A 21,249-nucleotide genomic window follows, 5' to 3' on the forward strand; every position below is an offset into this window, starting at 1 on the left:
TATTTTGGTAAAATAGAGTTAATTTATTTACATTTAATAAAAAAGTATTAATGTAATATATTTTGACTTAGAAAATTAAAAATTGATTATAAAATTTAAAATACTTCTGATAAATGTTCCTGGTAACTATTTTTATGATAATATAAGGAATTAAATATTTTTACTTTATGAATAAAACTATTTGCTTAACTAAATTGATTTTAAAGTTGATGCACCAGTAGAAAATTACTAAACTAATTTCTAATAAGGAGATATTTCACTGTCTCTAATTTGTAATGATTTCATATTGCTCCCAGCTTCTAATAAATTATAAATTTACAATTATATTTTATAATAGCATACATAAATCACTCTATTAAATTATTAATAAATTTAGTTTACATTCAAGCTCTTAAAAAAATAATTTGAAGATTATTAAAATTCTTGGTGGAATATTCCTTTTGAATATGAAGAAAGATATAATACAAATGATTTTTATGAATAAGAATAGCCAATGATATGCATAGTTATTACTAATGAATAAAATCAATATTTGATATAAATTATAGATGTTTTATAAGTTAAAGTAACTTAAAGTTAAACTTTATAATATTATAAAATAAGCAACATTGTTAATGATCCTTTTAGACAGTTGCTATATGTTATTAATAATGTTGGAACTACTTAGATATTCAATTATTCACTGAATTAGATAGGAACTCTAATAAACCCATGCCTAAAATAAGCTATAATTTCTTACGATTTTAATTTTATCTATTCTATCTGCCCTAATGATGTGATTATATATAACGGATTAAACTTTATACAACAATTTCCTACAATTAATTAAGGTTTTAGAGAGATAACAAAATTTATTAATGTTTAAAATACTAGTTATTTTATAGTGGTTTAAAAAGAGTTAGTTTCTATTATAAAAGTAGATTATAAGAATAATTATGAGCTAATTTAAGAAATAGAATAAAAATATTCTATTGTCTCAAAAGTACAAACAGCATAATTCTAAAATTTTGTTTATTTGAATTTAACTCTTTCCTCATATGGAGGTATAATTCATTCTACAATACCCTTATATTCTAATTCAAATGATAAAAAATATTGCTTTATTAACATTTAATAGAAAAACAGAGAACTAGAGTATATTTATACATAAATCTCTTTAAATTAAATAAATTAAGTGCTTATAAATAGTAATTAAATACTCTCCTAAATTTAAATCGACTATTAAGATTAACAATATATCGAAGAAGTATATCTTAGCTAGTTAGAAAAAGCATCATTTAATTATGATCATGATTTAAACATAATTTTATAATCAAATTAAGAACAAAACAATATTTTTTGGTATAATAGTATAGGAAACCCATTTTAATACATAATTAATTTAATTATTAGATAAATGAGTCTATTTATTATTGATAAAATATAATTAAATTAAAATAAAGAAATTAAACATTTTCAGATGGTAAATGTGACTCTGTATATTGGGAACTAATTATATTTATCAAATTTTGAAAGTGTATTATTACAAAATATACAATTTTACAAAAGTTAAGGTAATAATTCAATAATAATAGAAAATTGCTAACTTGTAGTAATAGAAAACCTGTAAATAGATAATCTTCAGAGCTAAAATATGTTATTTACTTTAAATAATAACATTCATGTTATTTTAAGATAGGTTTACGTTGAAAACTCAAATTAAAATAATATATTTTATTTATAAAACAACTATATGGTTGAAATAGAAGACATATTCATAGAATAATCAAATTATCTTAATATATTTTAAGTTATCCTAGGAAATAGTTTGAATATTAATAATATTTAAATCAGTAATGGTTAAAATTCAAGAATATTATAAATTCTTGGTACTGTTGATGTAAATATATAAAAAATCCAAGTAAATGAAAGCAATTTAATAAAATTAATAGAAATTAACTCATTTTACATACAAAACCAAAAATTTTTACAAATATAAAATGAAATTAGAAATTTAAAAATATTTAATTCAACAGATGTTTTTTTATAAATTGATTGTGGAGCATCTAGTATTTATGATCTTTAATTTATTTAATTAAATTATACCTTAAATTATTGTATTTCTTTAAGAACAGATGATTTAATTATGGATAATATTACAGTCAAAAATTCCTAATCAAACTCGCCAGGTTTTATATAAATTTTTATGTTTAATAATTGCAAAATATAAAATATTTACAGCTTTAGTAATGATTTACAATTTATTTATTTGATGAATTAGAATTAAGGTGGATTTGCTTATATATTAAACTCTAAATTTATTAACTGTAATCTATAATAGAATGATTATTTAATCTATTTAATAAGTTTAGATAACATATTTTTAGATTAAATTTAAATAAAAGATAATTTATTTAATAGTACTGATCGATCATCTGCTTTACTTATAATGGAATCCTAAACAATAACTCTCACTAATTTTTAAGTAAAAAATAATACTAATATGATGGGAGCTGGGGGTTCAATTTATGTTTTTGAAAGCGTAAATATAACTATAAAAAATAGTATTTTTATTTAGAATAAGTGCTTATATTTTTAAGGTGGAGCTTTATTTATTTCTAGTTCTAACTTTTAGAGCTAACTAAATATTTATGATTCAATATTTTTATAAAATTAAGCTCTTGTTTCAACTGGAGGAGCAATAAGTGTTTAAAATACAAATATTATTATGAAAAATACAGAAATTTCATAGAATAGAGCTTCTATAGGTGGAGGCGTTTATTATGAATAAGTTATACCATAATTTATTTTAGACCTTAAATAGGTGTTAAAAAACAACGATAATAATAATAATAATAATACAATATAAAATAATTAAGCTCACATATATGGTAATAATTTTGGGTCTTCTTTAAGAAAAATTAGTATTAACATTAAGAGTATTTAAATTCCAAAAGAAAGTGCTATTGAATAAGAAATGGATAATATTAAAATAAGTCTATTCAAGAGTGGATAGATAATTTCATTTAATAAAATCTAATTACTAGATGAAGAAGATAATCCTATTTTTATTCCTAAAATTGGAGAATCAGATTTCAATAAATTAACTTAAGATATATAATCTCTAATTAAATAAATTATTATTTCTTTGAGATGGGATCAATAAAATTATTAAATATAGCTCTAAGGATAACTTTAATCATAAGAATTTATAAATGGTGGATTCAATTTGAATGCATAAATTATGTATTAACCATAAAAAAATATGGTTCTCTAAATTGTTTCAAACACATTTCAATAACTTTAAGATCCAAAGGGAAATATTGTAATTTAAGGTGGATAGTTTTTGCAAAATATAACTATTGACTTTGTAAGTTGTTCTACTGGAGAAATTCAAAAGGATTAAGGTAATTCTATTGTGTGTGATTAATGTCCTGATGGAAAATACTCTTTAAATACAGCAGATACAGATTGCTAGTAATGCCCGATAGTTGCAATTTCATGCTATGGTTCAGTGATTAATTTAAAGAATGGTTACTGGAGGGAAAGTGAGATGACAGACCAAATAGCTTATTGCTAGTATAATCCAATATCGTGCTAGTCTTAATCGAAAAACTCAAAGGTAACATAAAAATAATAATTCATCAATTAAATTATAAAATATTAATAAATATGAAAACTATTAAATTTAAATATAATTAAAAAATGTTTTATCGTTTTCATTTACTTTTTCAAATTAATTTTTAAAAATATAAATAATATAAAGTATGGTTGTATTGAAGGTTACGTAGGTACTCTTTGCTAATCTTGTGATATATATGGAGTAGTTTGGAAATAACGATACTCTGAAATATTTAAACCAGGGAAATGCTATATATGTGAAGAAAATGCATTACTTATCTTTGTCCAAAATTTAATAATATTTTTGCTAATTTCTACATATATTTTCTATATTTTAAAAAATATAATTTCAAAACTTTAATCAAAGCTAGCTGGCTATTACATTTAGAGGTTAGATATAATTTATTTAGGATCAACATGTAAACATTAAATTTTATATTTATATTTTTTAATTTTTATCATATTAGTAAGTAAATTAGATAGACCACAAATCGTATCTAAAATTATGACAGACCATCTTTAAATCTTATCGTTATTAATATCCTTTTAAGTTAATATACCGATATCGTTTTAATTGCCAGTTTAATTCTTAGGAAACTCTCTATAATATGCTAGTAAATCTATTGATTGCGTTTTTTCTAAGAATAAACACTTACAGCCACTGTGGTTTTATTAATCTTTATGGTCATTTGCTTTGCCTCTTAGCTTATTAATTGCTTATTTTACTGTTGGAATATCATATAGCCTATTCAAAAAAAATAAAATTATGCTAAAGTATAAAACTACAGCTTTTCTTTTTATTTATTTTTACTTTTTACCTATGGTTATAACACTTTTAAGCAGGTCTATTAACTGCATCTAAATAGCAAATAAAGCATATTTAGATATCGATATAAATATTTAATGCTTTGATGATAACTGGCATAAACCGTTTATATATTATTACTCAATACCAATGTTAACAATTTGGTTATTAGTAATTCCTCTTTGCTTATTGATAAAAATTAGAGATTTTAAAAATTAATAAAAGTCCTCTATATTTAGTGTATGTAAATATTCATTTATATTTGCAGGATACAAAGAAAAGTTTTATTATTGGGAGTTTGGTAAATTAATTTATAAATCTTTGCTAATTTTTATTGGGATCTTACTCTAATAAAAGCCATTTCTAAAAGTAAATTTTTTAAAGTTATAATAAACAAATATTTAAAAATAACTTTTATTTTATAAAAGGTATGCTTGTTGAACGGTTTAATATTTTTTTAATTTTATTTAATCTTCAAAGCTAAGCCATATTAGATATAAAGCTTTAACAATTCACTGTAGAAATCAACTTTGCTGTGCTCATATACTTTGAATCTATCTACTATTTATTAATAGGTTATTAATGAAAATTTAATTTATCAAATAGTAATGATTGGATTATTAATTATACCAAACCTTTTATTTATTCATTAGATATTGCTAGGTATAGTTTTTATTAGTATCTCAAGCGATAAAAATGATAGAAACTTATTTCAAAATATTTTATTTTCTTTAAAGTGTAATTTTCCAACTTAATTTGAAAACATTTAAATTTAAAATAAGAAAAAAATAAAATATTTAATTAAATTTAAATAAGTAAAAAATAAGATATAAAAACTTATTTAATATTTAAAAAGCTATGATTTTTATAGCTAGTAAACCTTACAATCTCATTTTAATTTACAAAGATGCTCACCATAATAATAAACTTCTCAAATTATACAAAACACAAAATTATAATTAGATTAGCAAACTAATTCATAAGATAACACCAAAAATCCATTTTTTTTAAAGATTAACTCATTAAATAAGATGAGAAATAAGTGGTCTTACTACAGTAGAAAAACTAGATAAAGCCCTTTATGTATTTATTATTTTTATATTCTTAAAAGTTTTATTAATTTCTAAAAAAATATAGGCAAAATTTAAAATGAGTCTAATTAGGGAATGGAACTAACTTCAGCAAAATTAAAATATACCTAAGAAGATGAGATTTGTTCAATAAACGCAACTAATGAAAATATCAATTAAAATATTGAATATAATTGAAATAATAAATTTAATAAAAAAATAAATAGATTGTTTTTGGAAAAACAAATAAATATTATTATTTTTATTTGAAATTATTAATTAATTAACAATTAAATATACTTAAAAGTTGATGTTATTTAAAGGAGTTTCTTATCCAATTCCATTTGATAAATTTTTTTTATTTGATGTTAAAATACTAATTTAATATATATATATGTATACAATTTCATAGCTAGAGTTGAATACAAATAAATTTTTATTCTTTCAATATAGTCATAATGGCCAATTTTCTAATTTATTTTTAGTAACCTTTGAATATTTTGAACCATTATTTTGCACTAAATTACACTTTAAAAGGTAATAAAAGGGTATAATATAATTTATATAATTCAATATCCCATCTTTCGTTAAAGGGTAATAATTATTATTAAGATTAATATTCTAGTTTTTTTCTTGAAAATATATTTTATTTGGGTAGTAGTGGATATTGTTGATAATATAATTTAGTCCTTCTTATATCATCTTACTATAATTCTTAATCTTTTTAATTTAATCAAAAGAACTATTCTATTTAATAATAGCTCAAATATTAGGTGTAGTTAATTATTATTATTAATATTAATTTTATTACTATTTAGTTTATTATTAAGTTAGTAATTGTTATTTTTCATTATTAATTTAGTGTGTATTCCTTAGTTAATTTAGTGAGTTAATTGAATGCTCAAATTTAGTGATTTAAATTTATAACTATTTATTTCATTAGCGGTTAATCTGTTAGTTATAACAGATTAGTCTTATTTGGTACTTATTTTGTTTATAATTAAGAGCCTAGAGATTAATTGGATGTATAATGCTTCTATGGTTTAATATCTTAATATTTATCAAATACCTTAGTTAAGTGAAAAAATTTTAGAATAAAATTCAGTAATTGAATTGCATAAAAAATAAAACCTTTTTAAATGATCAATACATTATTAAAAAATTGTTTTTTTTTTAAGAAATTAATCAAGAGTTCATTTAAAAAATTAGAAATCAAAATTCTTAATCAAATAAGATAGAAACTTTAATTGAAAACCCTTAGATGTAGAGAATTGCTTATTTACTTCTTTTAAATTTAAATTTAGTAGTAATTGCATAAAAATGCAAAGCTAATTAAATATATGATGTCATAGCATAGCAGTGCGTTGAATGTTCAAGTAAATGTTTAAGCTGTTACAATATCTATTAGGATTCTTGTGTTACTTGCAATAAAAATTTCTTCATGAGTTCATAAAATAGTTCTACTTGCTAATAAAGCTGCTAAAAAGGCGAAATAAATGATGAAAATTAATAATGTGTTAAATGTTAAGTACATGGGTGTGCAAAATGTAATATACATTAAATATGCCTTGAGTGTGATGTGAATTTGACTCTTAATTAAGCTTAAAATAAATGCTAGCTTAAATAAGACACTTGCTAAAATAACATGTCATATATTTTAGCCCCATATAGTTTAGAAGAATGTGTTATGAGTTGTCCTTCATTTTATTATTAGAATGAAACAACTAAAATTTGTGAAAAGTCTATATAATGCATTTAAGTAGATGAATATTCGATGCCCTATTTTGACAAAAGGATAAAATAGATAGAATAAATAAACAAGGATCAATATTTGGTTAGAGCAACTCATTGCACATTCTTATTAATGGATAATAATTTAAATATAATTTCAGTCTAAATCTTACAAAATATGCCAACTTTTTATTCAGAGTATATGTTTTTTGGCAATGAAATGCCCTAAAAAAGTTTCATAGTTGGCTCTTTTGGAGGTTGTACAGCTGATAATAGTTTAGTTGTGTTTGATTTTGAGACTATGAATGTTGTATTTAATTAAACTAATTTAGCTTACGATCAAAATGTTTTATATATAGATTAAGCAAACTAAATAGTTTTTCTAGGGGTAAATTAAATTTATGACATATTTTGGTATGATGCACTCAATTATAATTTAAATAAATAAACTCTACCTTATAACTTTTTGATAAATTTTATTTAATGGTAAAACACCACAAAGACAAACTATATTATATAAATAGACCTTTTTTCTTCTTCTATGGTAAATTAACTAATTATGCTTTTTTAGATTATTAATAACATAATTTATATTTTTATCTAATCAAAGATAATGGAGTTATAAGAAGACAGGTCATTAATCATTTTAAATAAAACAGTAAATTATTCATCTAAATAGTAACTAAAATTTTATTAAAAATATGATTTTTTAATCTAAATTGATTAAAGTTATAATGCTATGCAAGTATAAAAGATTTAATTTGATAATGATTTTAATCTTCAAATTAAATCTGTTGAACATCTAAATAACTCGTATTTTGGAACTATATATTATAGCAAATAATTAAATTGCATATTAAAATATAATAATGATAATTAAAATTTAGAAATAGCTACTCTAAATGATTCATCTGATTAAATCATAGAAACAATTCCAATAAACTTATAAATAAAAGACTAATTTAGCTTTTATGAAAATAATTTTTCAAATTCCTCCTTCATTTTCTTTATCAACGATTCGTTATACTTTCTTAATATCACACAATATTTAGAAAAATATAGATAAAGATATTAATTAATTTTAACTGAAAATTTACTGAAATAAATAAAATCATCACATATAAATAATTAAACAATCATATCAAATATTATTTTTGAGGAAAATAATAATATTAATATATATTTAACTTAGATTTTAAATATAGCAGATTCATTTTAGTAATAAATAAGAGTATAATATTCCCCTATTACTTTTTAATTTAAAATTTAATTTATAAATCCGATATAATAAGTAAAACTTTATTATGATAACAAAGATTAACTGAACTAAAATCAAATGATCATTATCAATAATTAAACTTCAAATTCTTTTAAATTGTATGATGGAAATTAGATTTACTTAAATTAATAAATTGGTGATATAAAAATATAATATCCTCTCACTAATTTGTAAAAAAATCCTGGTATAAATACATAATTTATTTATTTTTATCTGTTGGACAATATTACCTAGTTTGACAGGGTAGCAAATATTAATGACAAATATTTTTTAGTAAGCAAAATAATTGACACTATGGTTTATGAATACATAGTCGATTTAAATGAATAGAAGTAGATATTATCTTATAAGTATCAAAGTGGTATTTATGGTGATTTCTTGAGTTAGTATTATTACATTCAAAGACTTGAAACTTTAATAATAACTAAAATTCCTTAAATTTATAATTTAAAAACTTAACAAAGTATTGTTGACGATTCTTCTGAAAATTATTTTTCTCTGAGTAATTTTATAATAATAAATGATATTTAAATTGCGTATTTAACTTACGATGAATAATACTAATTACTTCTTTACTTAATTGATTTACAGACACACTAAATAATATAGATTTATAATTTTGGTTATAGCTATTTATCATTTTGGACGATAAATAATGGAATTTATCCTTTAATATCTTAAAATAATTTAATATATCTAGTAGATCATTCAGACAATAATTGCTACATTTTTTCATTAAGTTAATTGAAACTATACAATTAAGTAATTCTTTAGATATATCCAATTTATCTTCCTTCTCTGGTCTGTAAAATAACAAACGAAATATTCATTTTTTACTAATCTAAAATATATATTTATTCACCTGATTTTTAAAGCATATAGATTCTAAATTTAGGTATTTAATATCCTTAGAAATATTTATCTAACATTTATTAGGATTTAGTGTATGATGATAAGTATGTTTATTTCTATGAATAAAATAGCTTTCATAAGTTTGATATGGAGTTAAGATAATTCGAATCAATATCATCAAAAACAAGTCTCGACTTATACCTAGGATCCCAATTTAGTTTTTATGAAATAGAAAGCACTCAATACATTAAAAAATCTTAAAACATAATAGATACAAAAAATATGATTGTAGTGAAAACATCATATGAATAAGATAATTATCTTGGAAAAATTGTATTTGATGATAAAACTTTAATCCACTGCTTTTAATCCAAACAAGGTGCTTATTGGTATTATAATTTGCTTAACTAACCATTTGATGTTTTAAATATAACATAATACTAAACAATATAAGATGAACAAATTCAAAATAGCTAGATAGCTATTTATGACTAAACCAAAAAATAGCTATATATTTATGACTTTCTCAAAGGAATTTAGTAAATTAAAGTGATAGATATTGATTTGTAAGCTAATCTTTAGATTAAAATCTTAGATTGGGATTTAGTTAGATTTATTTATGTAATAAATAACACATTTTATTTATATGACTCTCAAAACAAAACATAAATTTCATTAATCTATTAAGCCTAATAGACTATATAACAATATTAATATTGCTAATTACAAAACAGAATTGTATTTTTGACATCAAATTCTAATTTTTAAATTATAAATGTAATAAAAATTTTAATTATTTAAAGTTTATTTTTTTTTAATATTATGTAGATGAATGATGGAACCATTTCTGACATTTTTCAAAGATCAGCTGATGGTTATTAAAACATTTAAGACTAATTTTATTTAAAGTGTGATTAAAGCTTAATTGTCGTTTACTATCCTGTGCTTTAAATTTTTGATTTGACAACAGGCAAACCTATTGCAGGGTTTCAAAATGTAAAAATAATAATTATTTTTCTTTTTATTCTATCAATTTTATATAGCTTTTTCAGCATTTCAAATAATTATTATTTTGATTATGAATTTTTTTTTCTAAATCTTAATAAAAAAATTTTTTACATTCTTTGAGAATAAAATTTATAATCGAAGTATGGCACATTATAAATTCATTAAATATTTATTATTATTTAGTTTATAAACTTTTTTATATAATCTAATTTTTAAGAGAAATAAAAATATATATTAATTTGTAAATTTAAAAAATGCTAAAATAGGATAATTTAATTGTGCTAGAGAATATGTTATATAACATTCCTATAATTGATATAGAAGGTTATTTGGTGATATATTTTTACAATCCAAATTAATTTTATTTTTAGCACAAAAATTATTTTATATTTGAATATATTTTTGAATATAAGTAAAATTCCACTAATATTTATTATGATTTAGATAATAACATTTTAATTGGACTTGTTGGTGAAATTAATCAAATAAATATTGTTAATGTTACTGGAACTTTACAACTTTTTACATACGAAACTTCTAGCCAATTTAATAAAGGTGCTTCCTACTATTATAAAAATTAAAACAACTTAATTATAATTGATAACTCACCTATAATTTATCTTTTAAATTATTTGAGTAAAAGTATTGCAACTTTTAAAATAAATATAATTAATATTTAAGGAATAATCATGGATGAATATAAAAATGTTATATTTATCTACTAAGACTATTTTATCTCTGCCTTTTAATTTCCAAGTATGCAATTTATGGAAACGATTTCTGTAAAAGATTATAGTATAAACCCAATAAATTCATTATTTCTAAATTTTAAGCAATCAATACTCATAGCATAAACTCAAGATTCAATAGTTTCTTTTGATTTAACTGAAATTCTTTATGCTAGTGAAACAAATCTCTTTCAGTATCAGAATATTCAAACAATAATTTATGCAGAAAAATATATGGTATTCTATAGTAGTGTTAATCTTTCTTTGAATCTATTTAAAAACTCTTAGTTAATGGATACTTTATTAGTTGATCCAGTGCCATTTAATATATATCCATATTTTACATAGCTCATATAAATTTAAAAAAATCAATTCATTTACATAACATATAACAAGCTGAGTATTATTTAACCTGATTTATATAAAGAATAATTAAATTTAATTTAAAACATAACATTATAAGATTTTACTGACCACTACTTTTATGATAATCAGTAAAATCAAATATTTCTATTTTATGAAAGAATATCTTCTTTATATAAAATAGATCTAACTAAAAATCTTCTGACTGAAATCTATCAAACTAACTTTACTATAAATAATATAGTTTAAACACTTATATTTAGCGATTACATTATTTTAATTTCACCTGATGGGATTTAAATTTTTAATTTTATTAAGTTATCTAATTCCTAATTAACTTATTCTAACAATTCAACTATTAAATTTGCATTAAAGCTTTAGAAAAAAAAATTTTAAGATTAAGAAAATTATTTGTGGAATACACCTTTTGAGTATGAAGAAAAATACAATAATAACGATCCTAGCATAAACGAATCTAAACTACTTTGTATAATACTAAATTAAGAAAATTATTTTGAAATATAAATTCTTAATCTTGAATCTAAATAAGTAGATTATTCAACAAAACTAAAGTTTATCAAAATTACTAATGTTGTTAATGATCCCTTTAGATAGTTAATATATGTCATTAATAATATTGGAACCACCCAAATATTTAGCTATTCTTTAAAATTGTTATCTACTATTTAAAATGCTTGCTTAAAATAAGCAATAATTTCCTATGATATGGATTTTATTTATTCTATTTGCCCAAATGATATTATCATTTATAATGCTCTAAGCTTTTAACCTTAGTTTCCAACAATAAATTCAGGACTTTCTGAAATCACTAATTTCGTAAAATTAAATTATAATAATTATTTTTTAGTGCTACAAAAAAGTAAAGTTTCCATCATAAAAATGAATTACAATTCAAGTTATGAATTGATTCAAGAAATAAATTAGTAGGATTAAAAGTTATAAAATATGTTAATTTAGTAAGATTAAAATGGGCTCATTTATCTTGAGTTGACATTATCTTCTTATTAAAATATTTATCATTCAATTATTCCTTTATCATAGATTAAAACTTGTAACATTATGATTCAATAATAAAATAGAACCTAAGAAAATGTCTATACAAAAATAGCACTAGATTAAGTTTTTAATTAAATGTAAAATAGTAAATACATACCATCCGTCATAAACATTCAATACTAAAATTAATAATACATTTAAGATATTGATTTAAGCTTATTATAAACTTTGAAAAACGATTCAAATTATACAAATACTTTAATAATTTAATCAGACTCTGAATAAAATAGCATTTTCTGGAATTAGATTAATGATTTTTAGAATTACATACAAAATGTTTAATTAAAACAAATGAACTTATCTGTTTTTAATTAGATTAACTTGAATAAAAATAGTAGTATGGATAACTTTTAAATGGTGAATATAAATTTGAATTTAAATAATTCTTTGATTTTATCTAATTTTGAATAGGTTTTAATCCAAAACATAACAATTAATAATACAATATTAAGTGAATAATAAAACTAGATAGTTATCACAAACTCTAAACTTGTTGTGATAGAAAATATTTTTATAAGCAATTTTAATTTTCAAAATGTTATGTTTGAAATATCTAATAATACAAGAGTAACCATTAAATAAATTTAAATAATAAATATAATTTAAACAAACTTATTCTCACTTGTTAATAATAATGAAGTATTGATATCAGACATATTCTTATAATAATCTAATAATGTATTACTATTTGAAATTCAGACATCAAATGTTTTGAATGCTACAAATTTTTTCATTAAAAATGTTTAATCTTTGATTATACTTGATATTTATGGGACTTTCTTAACAAGAATGGAATAATTTAATGTTAGTCAAAGTCATTCTATTTTTTTTGCTAAAGTCTAGCCATTATTATAGAATAATTTGCAACTTTTATGCAATTATTATGATGCAAAATATATTAACATTTAAGATTCAATAGATGTGCAAATCTATTTATAAGCAAACACGATAACTATATTTAATATGATAATTAATTAGCTTACTATTTCTTAAAGTTTTATGACTATTTATTCAACATATTTAACTATAGATACAATTTTTATAACTAAATCTAATTTAGGGACTTCTTAAAATATTCCTAAATTAATTGAAGTAGTATAGTTTTAAAATTCTATTTTTTAAAATATTAATTGTAGTAATAATTAAATTCCCATACTATTTATGAGTTAACTGGTTTCTACAGGAAATGTTCTTATAACTTCTTGTAAATTTATAGATATAAAAATACAAAATGATATCCCATTAATAAATCTAGAAAAAATTTCAACAGTTTAATTAAATTAACTAACTTTTAGAAATGTTACAATACAAGAAAATATTTATTCATCTATCTTATTAATAAATTCTTGTAATTAAGTTAACATTTCTGAGAGTTTATTTATTAGGAATAGTAATTAAAACGGGAAAGGAGGTTCAATCCAAGCTATAGATAATTAGTTTGTTGAAATTGAAAATTCTCAATTTATTTAAAATGAATGTTTTTCATTAAATGGAGGAGCTTTATTCATTAGTAATAGCATGTTTCAAGCAGAAATTATGATAAAAAATAGTATATTTCACAAAAATACTGCCATATATTCAACTGGTGGAGCTATTCATTTGGAAAACTCAAATTTAAAAATGTTTAATACTTCTATTTTTTCTAATGAAGCTGCTATTGGAGGAGGAATTTTTTATTAATAGATTATTCCAGATATTGTGTTGGAGTTCTAAAAAGGAATAATTTAAAATAATAAAATTGTAAATAATAATGCTAAAATTTTTGGCAAGAATTTTGGATCAATATTAAGAACTATAAAGGTAAAGTAAGAGGACATAAAAGTAAACAATTAAAGCTTAAGTATAAAAAATAATAGCTTAGAAGAAGTAATATAATTGAAAAGTGGTAATTAAATATCATTTGAGAGAATTTAAATCCTTGATGAAGAAAATAACCCAGTCTATATCCCAAATTCAAAAGACTCTAATTTAAATAAATATTGTAGTAGTGTTTAAGCAATAATTGAATAAATAGATATTTCAGTTGAATGGGATTAAAGTAATGATTAAATTAAATGTATTGGTCAACTTTAAACAAATTAATTTATAAATGGTTATTTTTAATTGAGTTTTTAAGTAATGAACAAACCGTTAGGCAGCGCAGTTTTAAAACTAGTTTCAAATACAATTTCAGAACTTTAAGATTCTAAGTAATAGGTTTATTTTAAATAAGGAAAGCTTCAACTAGAAATCAAAGTATAATTTTTAGAATGCTCAGTAGGAGAAATTTTAACAAATTAAGAGAAATCACTTATATGTGAATAATGTCCTGATGGCAAATATTCATTAAACCTTAATGATACAGCTTGCCGATAATGCCCAGATTCGGCTATTAAATGTATTGGTTCTAATATATACTTAAGAAATGGGTATTGGAGAGAAAATTAAAACACAGATTATATTGTTTACTGTGATTTTAATCCAAATTTATGTTAATCTGAATTAAATCTATCAAAAGTAAATAATTTTTTAAATCTTTAATTTAATTATAAAGTGGTAAATATACAGGGTATCAGATATCATTTTTTTAAAAATTATGAGAAATTATTTACTTTAAAAAGTTTAATTTTAGCAATAATTTATCATAAATTAACAAAGAAACCTCCATTTAATCCCTAACATAAATCAAGATTAATATTTTTCAAAATCTTAAATGTTGTATTATTTTATCTTTTAAAATGCATACTATAATTTCAATATTTATTCAATCTATATTTAAATAAAAAGTAGAATTGCATTTAAGGTTACAAAGGTCCTATTTGCAAGTCTTGTGACACTTATGGTGATGTTTGGGAATATAGGTATTTTTACCTATTTGATGGAGGAAATTGCTATAGGTGTAGCTAATAGATTTCAAATATAGTATTATAAAATCTCACCATACTTTTCTTTGTTTCTTGCTATATATTTGCAATTTTAAAAAGAATTATCTCATAATTATAAGCAAAACTTGCAGGATATTTTATTAATAAGGCAGATTTAATTTTCTTAGGCACAACATGTAATAAATTTTTCAAATATTAAAATTTTTAATAATTTACTAAATTTAAAAAGTAATTCATTAAGACAAATCATAAATAGTTTCCAAGATTTTAACAGATCATCTCTAATTGTTATCTTTACTTAATATATTTTAAATGAGTTTCCCTTCAATTTTTAAAATAACTATTGGATTATCTGGAAACCCTCTTAGTGTTACAAGTAAATCTATTGATTGCATATTTTCATAATTTCCAAATTTATAACCCTTATGGTTTTATCAAACAATATGGTCTTTTTCCTTACCGGTTACTTTATTCTTAACTTACTTAATGATTAGTATTTATCTAAATTTATAAAAAAAAAACAATTCTGCTCTAAAATATTTAAATACAGCTGCTATCTTTATGTATTTTTATTTTTTCCCTATGGTGATAACAAACTTAATCAGATCCATAAATTGCTTAAAGATTGGAAATAAAAAATACTTAGACATTGATTTTTCTATTGATTGTTATGATTCAACTAAGCATAAGCCCTACATTTTCTATTTTAGCTTGCCATTATTAGTTTTTTGGACAATATTTATTCCTTTACTTTTATTTTTAAAAATAAAAAATGGTAAAAAAAGAAAGTGGTCTATATTCTTAGAAATTAAATATTCATTTATATTTGCTGGTTATAAGTAAGGTTTCTTCTACTGGGAGTTTGGAAAATTGATTTACAAATCATTATTAATTTTATTTTCAATATTATTTTAGCAAAATATGATGTTAAAGGTATATTATTTATTTATTTATATAATAATAAAATAATTTTTTTTAAATATTATAGCTTTGTCTCATAAATCTTACGATTTTACTAAAATACTACTTGCTTTTAAAGTTTTAACCATTTGTAAGAATGAGATTTAATTATTACTAATAGAAATCTGTATTTTTAAGTGCTTTTTCTTTAAATATATCATCGATTTAATTAGATGAATTAAATAACCTCATAATTTTTATTTTAATATTACCTAATATCATGTTTATCATCCAATTATTATTTAACATGATATAAGTTAATATACCTAGTGAAAAATAAAATAGAAATATCTTCCAAAATTGTTTGTTTTATTTAAAATAAAAATACCCAGAAATATTTGAAAATATACAAATTGTAAGAGAACAAAGGTTTTAATCTATAATAAAGTTGAAAAAAGTAAGAATAAAAATTTAAAAGCTTGCTATTTATTTAAAGAATAATTAATTTTATTAATAACAATCATTCTAAACTGTAATAAATAAGTAAAAATCTCAAATTACTTCTTAAGGTTCTCCATTATTTTAATTTAGCAAATTTAAAAGTTTTGATTCAAATGAAAGTAGCTTTTTTAAGAAAAAACAATAAAATATTAACTCTAATATCAGTAAGAAATAGAAGTACTTCCCAAGAATATCTAAATTAAATGAACCCAGTACCATAGATTTAAATAAATAAAATATTTATCTTATTTTTTAATAAAAAGGTTTTAAAAATGATAGTTTTATTGATAAATTCTGATTAACTCCATAACTTACTAAGGAGTCAGCTGTAGAAAAAAGAAAGGACTATGAATTCAACTAAATAATATGAAAAATTTATGTTATATTATATTATTTACCTTAATAAAATTTATGATAAATTTTATTTAATTTGATTTTAAATATTTTACTTTTAAATTATTTTTCATCCTATATTATTTGCCTTAAGTCTAAGAACTGAGCTGCACTTTGAGGAATTATGTTAAATATTGTAAAAATAATTTTATATTTCAGTTTAGTGAGATATATTATTATTTTATTTTTATTTTACTTAAATTTTTCAAAAGTTGATTCATTAAGTCTATTTTTAGTTTTTTAATTAACTGCAAAAGAAGTTAAATGAGTATTAGAAATTTATTATTATTTTCAAAAAATGTATTAAAATTCCTTTAAAAAATTAGTAAGCTAATTTCATAATCAAATTAAAAAAGAAAAAAATTATTATCCATTAGATAATAAAAATTGTTTATTGCTTTGATTTTAAATGTAGTGATTGTTAAAATGTAATTGAAATTAAACTTATTATGTTATTTCTTAATAGTCACTATAATCTTCAAGCAGATGTTTTAGTTGTTACAAATTCTATTAGGAAACTTCAAAGTCCAAAGATAATTTTGAATTTCTGATATTAAATATTTTAAAAATAAAATCTAATTAAAAGTTAATGAAAATATTTACTTTTAACAATCTAATTAAAAAAAAATTATATTCAATTTTATTTATAATTTAAAAAAAATATGTATTTTTAATTCTATTTTTAGTTTTTAAATTAACCTACTGCATAAGAAGAAATAAGTCTTTATAAAAAGATCACGTCAGCATTAAAAAATTGTTATAAAAAGAAAACTATCAAAAGTTGCTTTAAAAAATAAGAAAACTAAATTCTTAATCTAATAAAATAGAAACTTTAATTGAAAACTCTTAGATAGATGTAGAGAATTGCTTATTTTCTTCTTTTAAATTTAAATTTAATAGTAATTGCATAAAAATGCAAAGGTAATTAAATATATGATGTCATAGCATAGCAGTGTGTTGAATGTTCAAGTAAATGTTTAAGCTGTTACAATATCTATTAGGATTCTTGTGTTACTTGCAATGAAAACTTTTTTATGAGTTCATAAAATAGTTCTACTTGCTAATAAAGCTGCTAAAAAGGCGAAATAAATGATGAAAACTAACAATGTGTTAAATGTAAAGTACCTGGGTGTGTAAAATGTAATATACATTAAATATGCCTTGAATGTGATGTGAATTTGACTCTTAATTAAGCTTAAAATCAGTGCTAGCTTAAATAAGACACTTGCTAAAATAAAATGTCATATATTTTAGCCCCATATAACTTAGACGAGTGCGTTATGAGTTGTCCTTCTTCTTATTATTAAAATGAAACAACTAAAATTTGTGAAAAGATTATATAATGCATTTAAGTAGATGATTATACCATGTCATATTTTGATAAAAGGATAAAATAGATAGAATAAATAAACAAGAATCAATATTTAGTTAGAGCAACTCATTGCACATTCTTATTAATGGATAGTAATTTAAATATAATTTCAGTCTAAGTCTTATAAAATATGCCAAATTTTTATTCAAAGTATATGTTTTTTGGTGATGAAATTCTGTAAAAAAGCTTCATAGTTGGCTCTTTTGGGGGATGTTCAGCTAATAACAGTTTAGTAGTATTTGATTTTGAGACTATGAATGTTGTGTTCAATCAAACTAACTTAGCTTACGATCAAAATGTTTAATATATTGATTAAGCAAACTAAATAGTTTTTCTAGGGTTCAATGAAATTTATGACATATTTTGGTATGACTCATTAAATTAAAAACTAAATAAACAAACTCTCCCCTATAACTTTCTGATAAGTTTTATTTAATTTGAAAACATCACAAAGACAAACTATTTAGTATAAATAGATTTTGTAAATTCTATGGTATTAATTATGCTTTTTTAATTTTAAATAACATAATTTATATTTTTGTTTAATTAAAGATAATGGAGTTATAAGAAGACAGGTCATTAGCCATTTTAAATAAAACACTAAATTACTCATCTGCATCCTCACTTTAAGTATAATAAAAAAATGATTTTTTAATCTAAATTAGTTAAATTTATGGTATTGCGCAAGTATAAAAGATTTAATTTGATAATGATTTTAATCTTCAAATTTAATCTGTTGAACTCCTAAACAATTCATATTCTAGAAGTGTATATTATAGCAAATAATTAAATTGCATATTATAATATAATCATGATAATTAAAATTTAGAAATAGCTATCCTAAATGATTCATCTGATTAAATCACAGAAATAATTCCAATAAACTTATAAATAAATGACTAATTTAGCTTTTAGGAAACTACTTTTTCTAATTCCTCCTTCATTTTCTTTATCAATGATTCATTATACTTTCTCAATATAACGCAATATTTAGAAAAATATAGATAAACAGATTAATTTATTTTAACTGAAAATTTACTGAAGTAAATAAAATCATCACAAATAAATAATTAAACAACCATATCAAATATTATTTTTGAGGAAAATAATAATATAAGCAGTGTTGGAACGAAGTTTGGCAAGGCGAAGAAAATTCGCGAAGGGGCGAAGCTTTTTTAGAGGCAAGATTTTTTTTTCTTCGCGAAGTCAAATTTTTTAGCCTTCGTTCCAACACTGAATATAAGTATATTTTTAACTTAGATTTCAAATATAGCAGATTCATTTTACTAATAAATAAGAATATAATATTCCACTATTACTTTTTAATATAAAATTTAATTTATAAATCCGCTATTATAAGTAAAACTTTATTATGATAAAAAAGATTAGCTGGATTAAAATTAAATGATCATTATCAGTAATTTAACTTCAAATTCTTTTAATTTATATGACGGAAATTAGATTTACTTAAATCAATTAATTGGTAATATAAAAATATAATATCCTCTCACTAATTTGTAAAAGAATCCAGGAATAAACACATAATTTATTTATTTTTATCTGTTGGATAATATTACCTAATTTGATAGAGTAGCAAATATTAATGAAAAATATTTTCTAGTAAGCTAAGTTATTGACACCGTTGTATATGAATACATATATAATTTAAATGAGTAGAAGTAGATATTATCTTATAAGTATCAAAGAGGTTATGATGAATTATTGAGTAAATATTTTTATATTTCAAAGCTTGAAATTTTAATAATAATCGATGTTCCTTAAATTTATAATTTAAAAACATAACAAAATATTGTTGACAATCCTTCTGAAAATTATTTTTCTCTGAGTAATTTTATTATAATAAATGATATTTAAATAGCGTATTTAACTTATGATGAATAACATTAATTACTTCTTTACTTAATTGATTTACAGACACACTAAATAATATAGATTTATAATTTTGGTTAAAGTTACTTAGAATTTTGGAAGATAAATAATGTAATTTATCCTTTAATATCTGAAAATGATTTAATATATTTGATAGATAATAACAATAATTGCTACATTTTTTCATTAAGTTAATTGAAACTATACAACTAAGTAATTATTTAGATAAATCCTATTTATCTTCCTTCTCTAGTCTGTAAAAAAACAAACGAAATATTCATTTTTTAGTAATCTAAAATATATATTTATTCACCTGATCTTTAAAGCTTATCGACTCTAAATTTAGGTATTTAATATCCTAAAAAATATTTGTTAATCACATCTTAGGATTTAGTGTATGATGATAAGTATGTTTATTTCTATGAATAAAATAGTTTTCATAAGTTTGATATGGAATTAAGATAATTCGAATCAATTTCATCGAAAACAAGTCTCAGCTTATATTTTAAATCCCAATTTAGCTTTTATTATATAGAAAATACTCAATACATTAAAAAATCTTAAGACATAATAGATACAAAAAATATGATTGTAGTCAAAGCATCATATGAATAAGATTATTATCTTGGAAAAATTTTATTTGATGATAAAACTTCAATCCATTGCTTTTAATCCAAACAAGGTGCTTATTGGTATTTTAATTTGCTTAATTAACCATTTGATGTTTTAAATATAACATAATACTAAACGATATAAGATTAACAAATTGAAAATAGCTAGATAGCTATTTACGACTAAATCACAAGATAGTTATAC

At 20.8% G+C, this 21,249-nt stretch overlaps 4 protein-coding genes across 4 annotated transcripts; 3 read left to right on the top strand and 1 right to left on the bottom strand. All coding sequences in view use genetic code 6, as the record gives it.

Annotated features, from left to right (window-relative positions):
* Positions 1 to 1,485: 1,485 nt before the first annotated feature.
* Positions 1,486 to 5,703, top strand: TTHERM_00912170 (transmembrane protein, putative). Its single transcript, XM_001020186.3, has 5 exons — positions 1,486 to 3,601; positions 3,746 to 4,019; positions 4,068 to 4,774; positions 4,834 to 5,488; positions 5,543 to 5,703. Exons 1-5 carry the CDS (start codon positions 1,634 to 1,636, stop codon positions 5,671 to 5,673), a joined length of 3,735 nt encoding a protein of 1,244 aa, XP_001020186.3. The 5' UTR covers positions 1,486 to 1,633; the 3' UTR covers positions 5,674 to 5,703.
* Positions 5,704 to 6,687: 984 nt separating this feature from the next.
* On the bottom strand, positions 6,688 to 7,446 carry TTHERM_000912172 (hypothetical protein; the record flags this gene model as incomplete). Its single annotated transcript, XM_012798614.1, has 2 exons — positions 6,688 to 7,254; positions 7,330 to 7,446. 2 exons carry the CDS (start codon positions 7,444 to 7,446, stop codon positions 6,688 to 6,690), a joined length of 684 nt encoding a protein of 227 aa, XP_012654068.1.
* A 6,492-nt stretch (positions 7,447 to 13,938) lies between these two features.
* TTHERM_00912200 (transmembrane protein) lies at positions 13,939 to 15,693 on the top strand (the record flags this gene model as incomplete). Its single annotated transcript, XM_001020189.2, has 4 exons — positions 13,939 to 15,009; positions 15,280 to 15,414; positions 15,497 to 15,553; positions 15,607 to 15,693. Exons 1-4 carry the CDS (start codon positions 14,032 to 14,034, stop codon positions 15,691 to 15,693), a joined length of 1,257 nt encoding a protein of 418 aa, XP_001020189.2. The 5' UTR covers positions 13,939 to 14,031.
* An 864-nt stretch (positions 15,694 to 16,557) lies between these two features.
* Positions 16,558 to 17,076, top strand: TTHERM_000912201 (transmembrane protein, putative; the record flags this gene model as incomplete). The annotated part of the gene is made up of 2 exons (XM_012798615.1): positions 16,558 to 16,990; positions 17,042 to 17,076. The coding sequence occupies 2 exons, from the start codon at positions 16,558 to 16,560 to the stop codon at positions 17,074 to 17,076; spliced, it is 468 nt and encodes a 155-aa protein (XP_012654069.1).
* Positions 17,077 to 21,249: the final 4,173 nt, after the last annotated feature.

Source organism: Tetrahymena thermophila (assembly GCF_000189635.1).
Source record: "Tetrahymena thermophila SB210 genomic scaffold scf_8254576, whole genome shotgun sequence".
Classification (NCBI taxonomy): Eukaryota; Ciliophora; class Oligohymenophorea; order Hymenostomatida; family Tetrahymenidae; genus Tetrahymena; species Tetrahymena thermophila.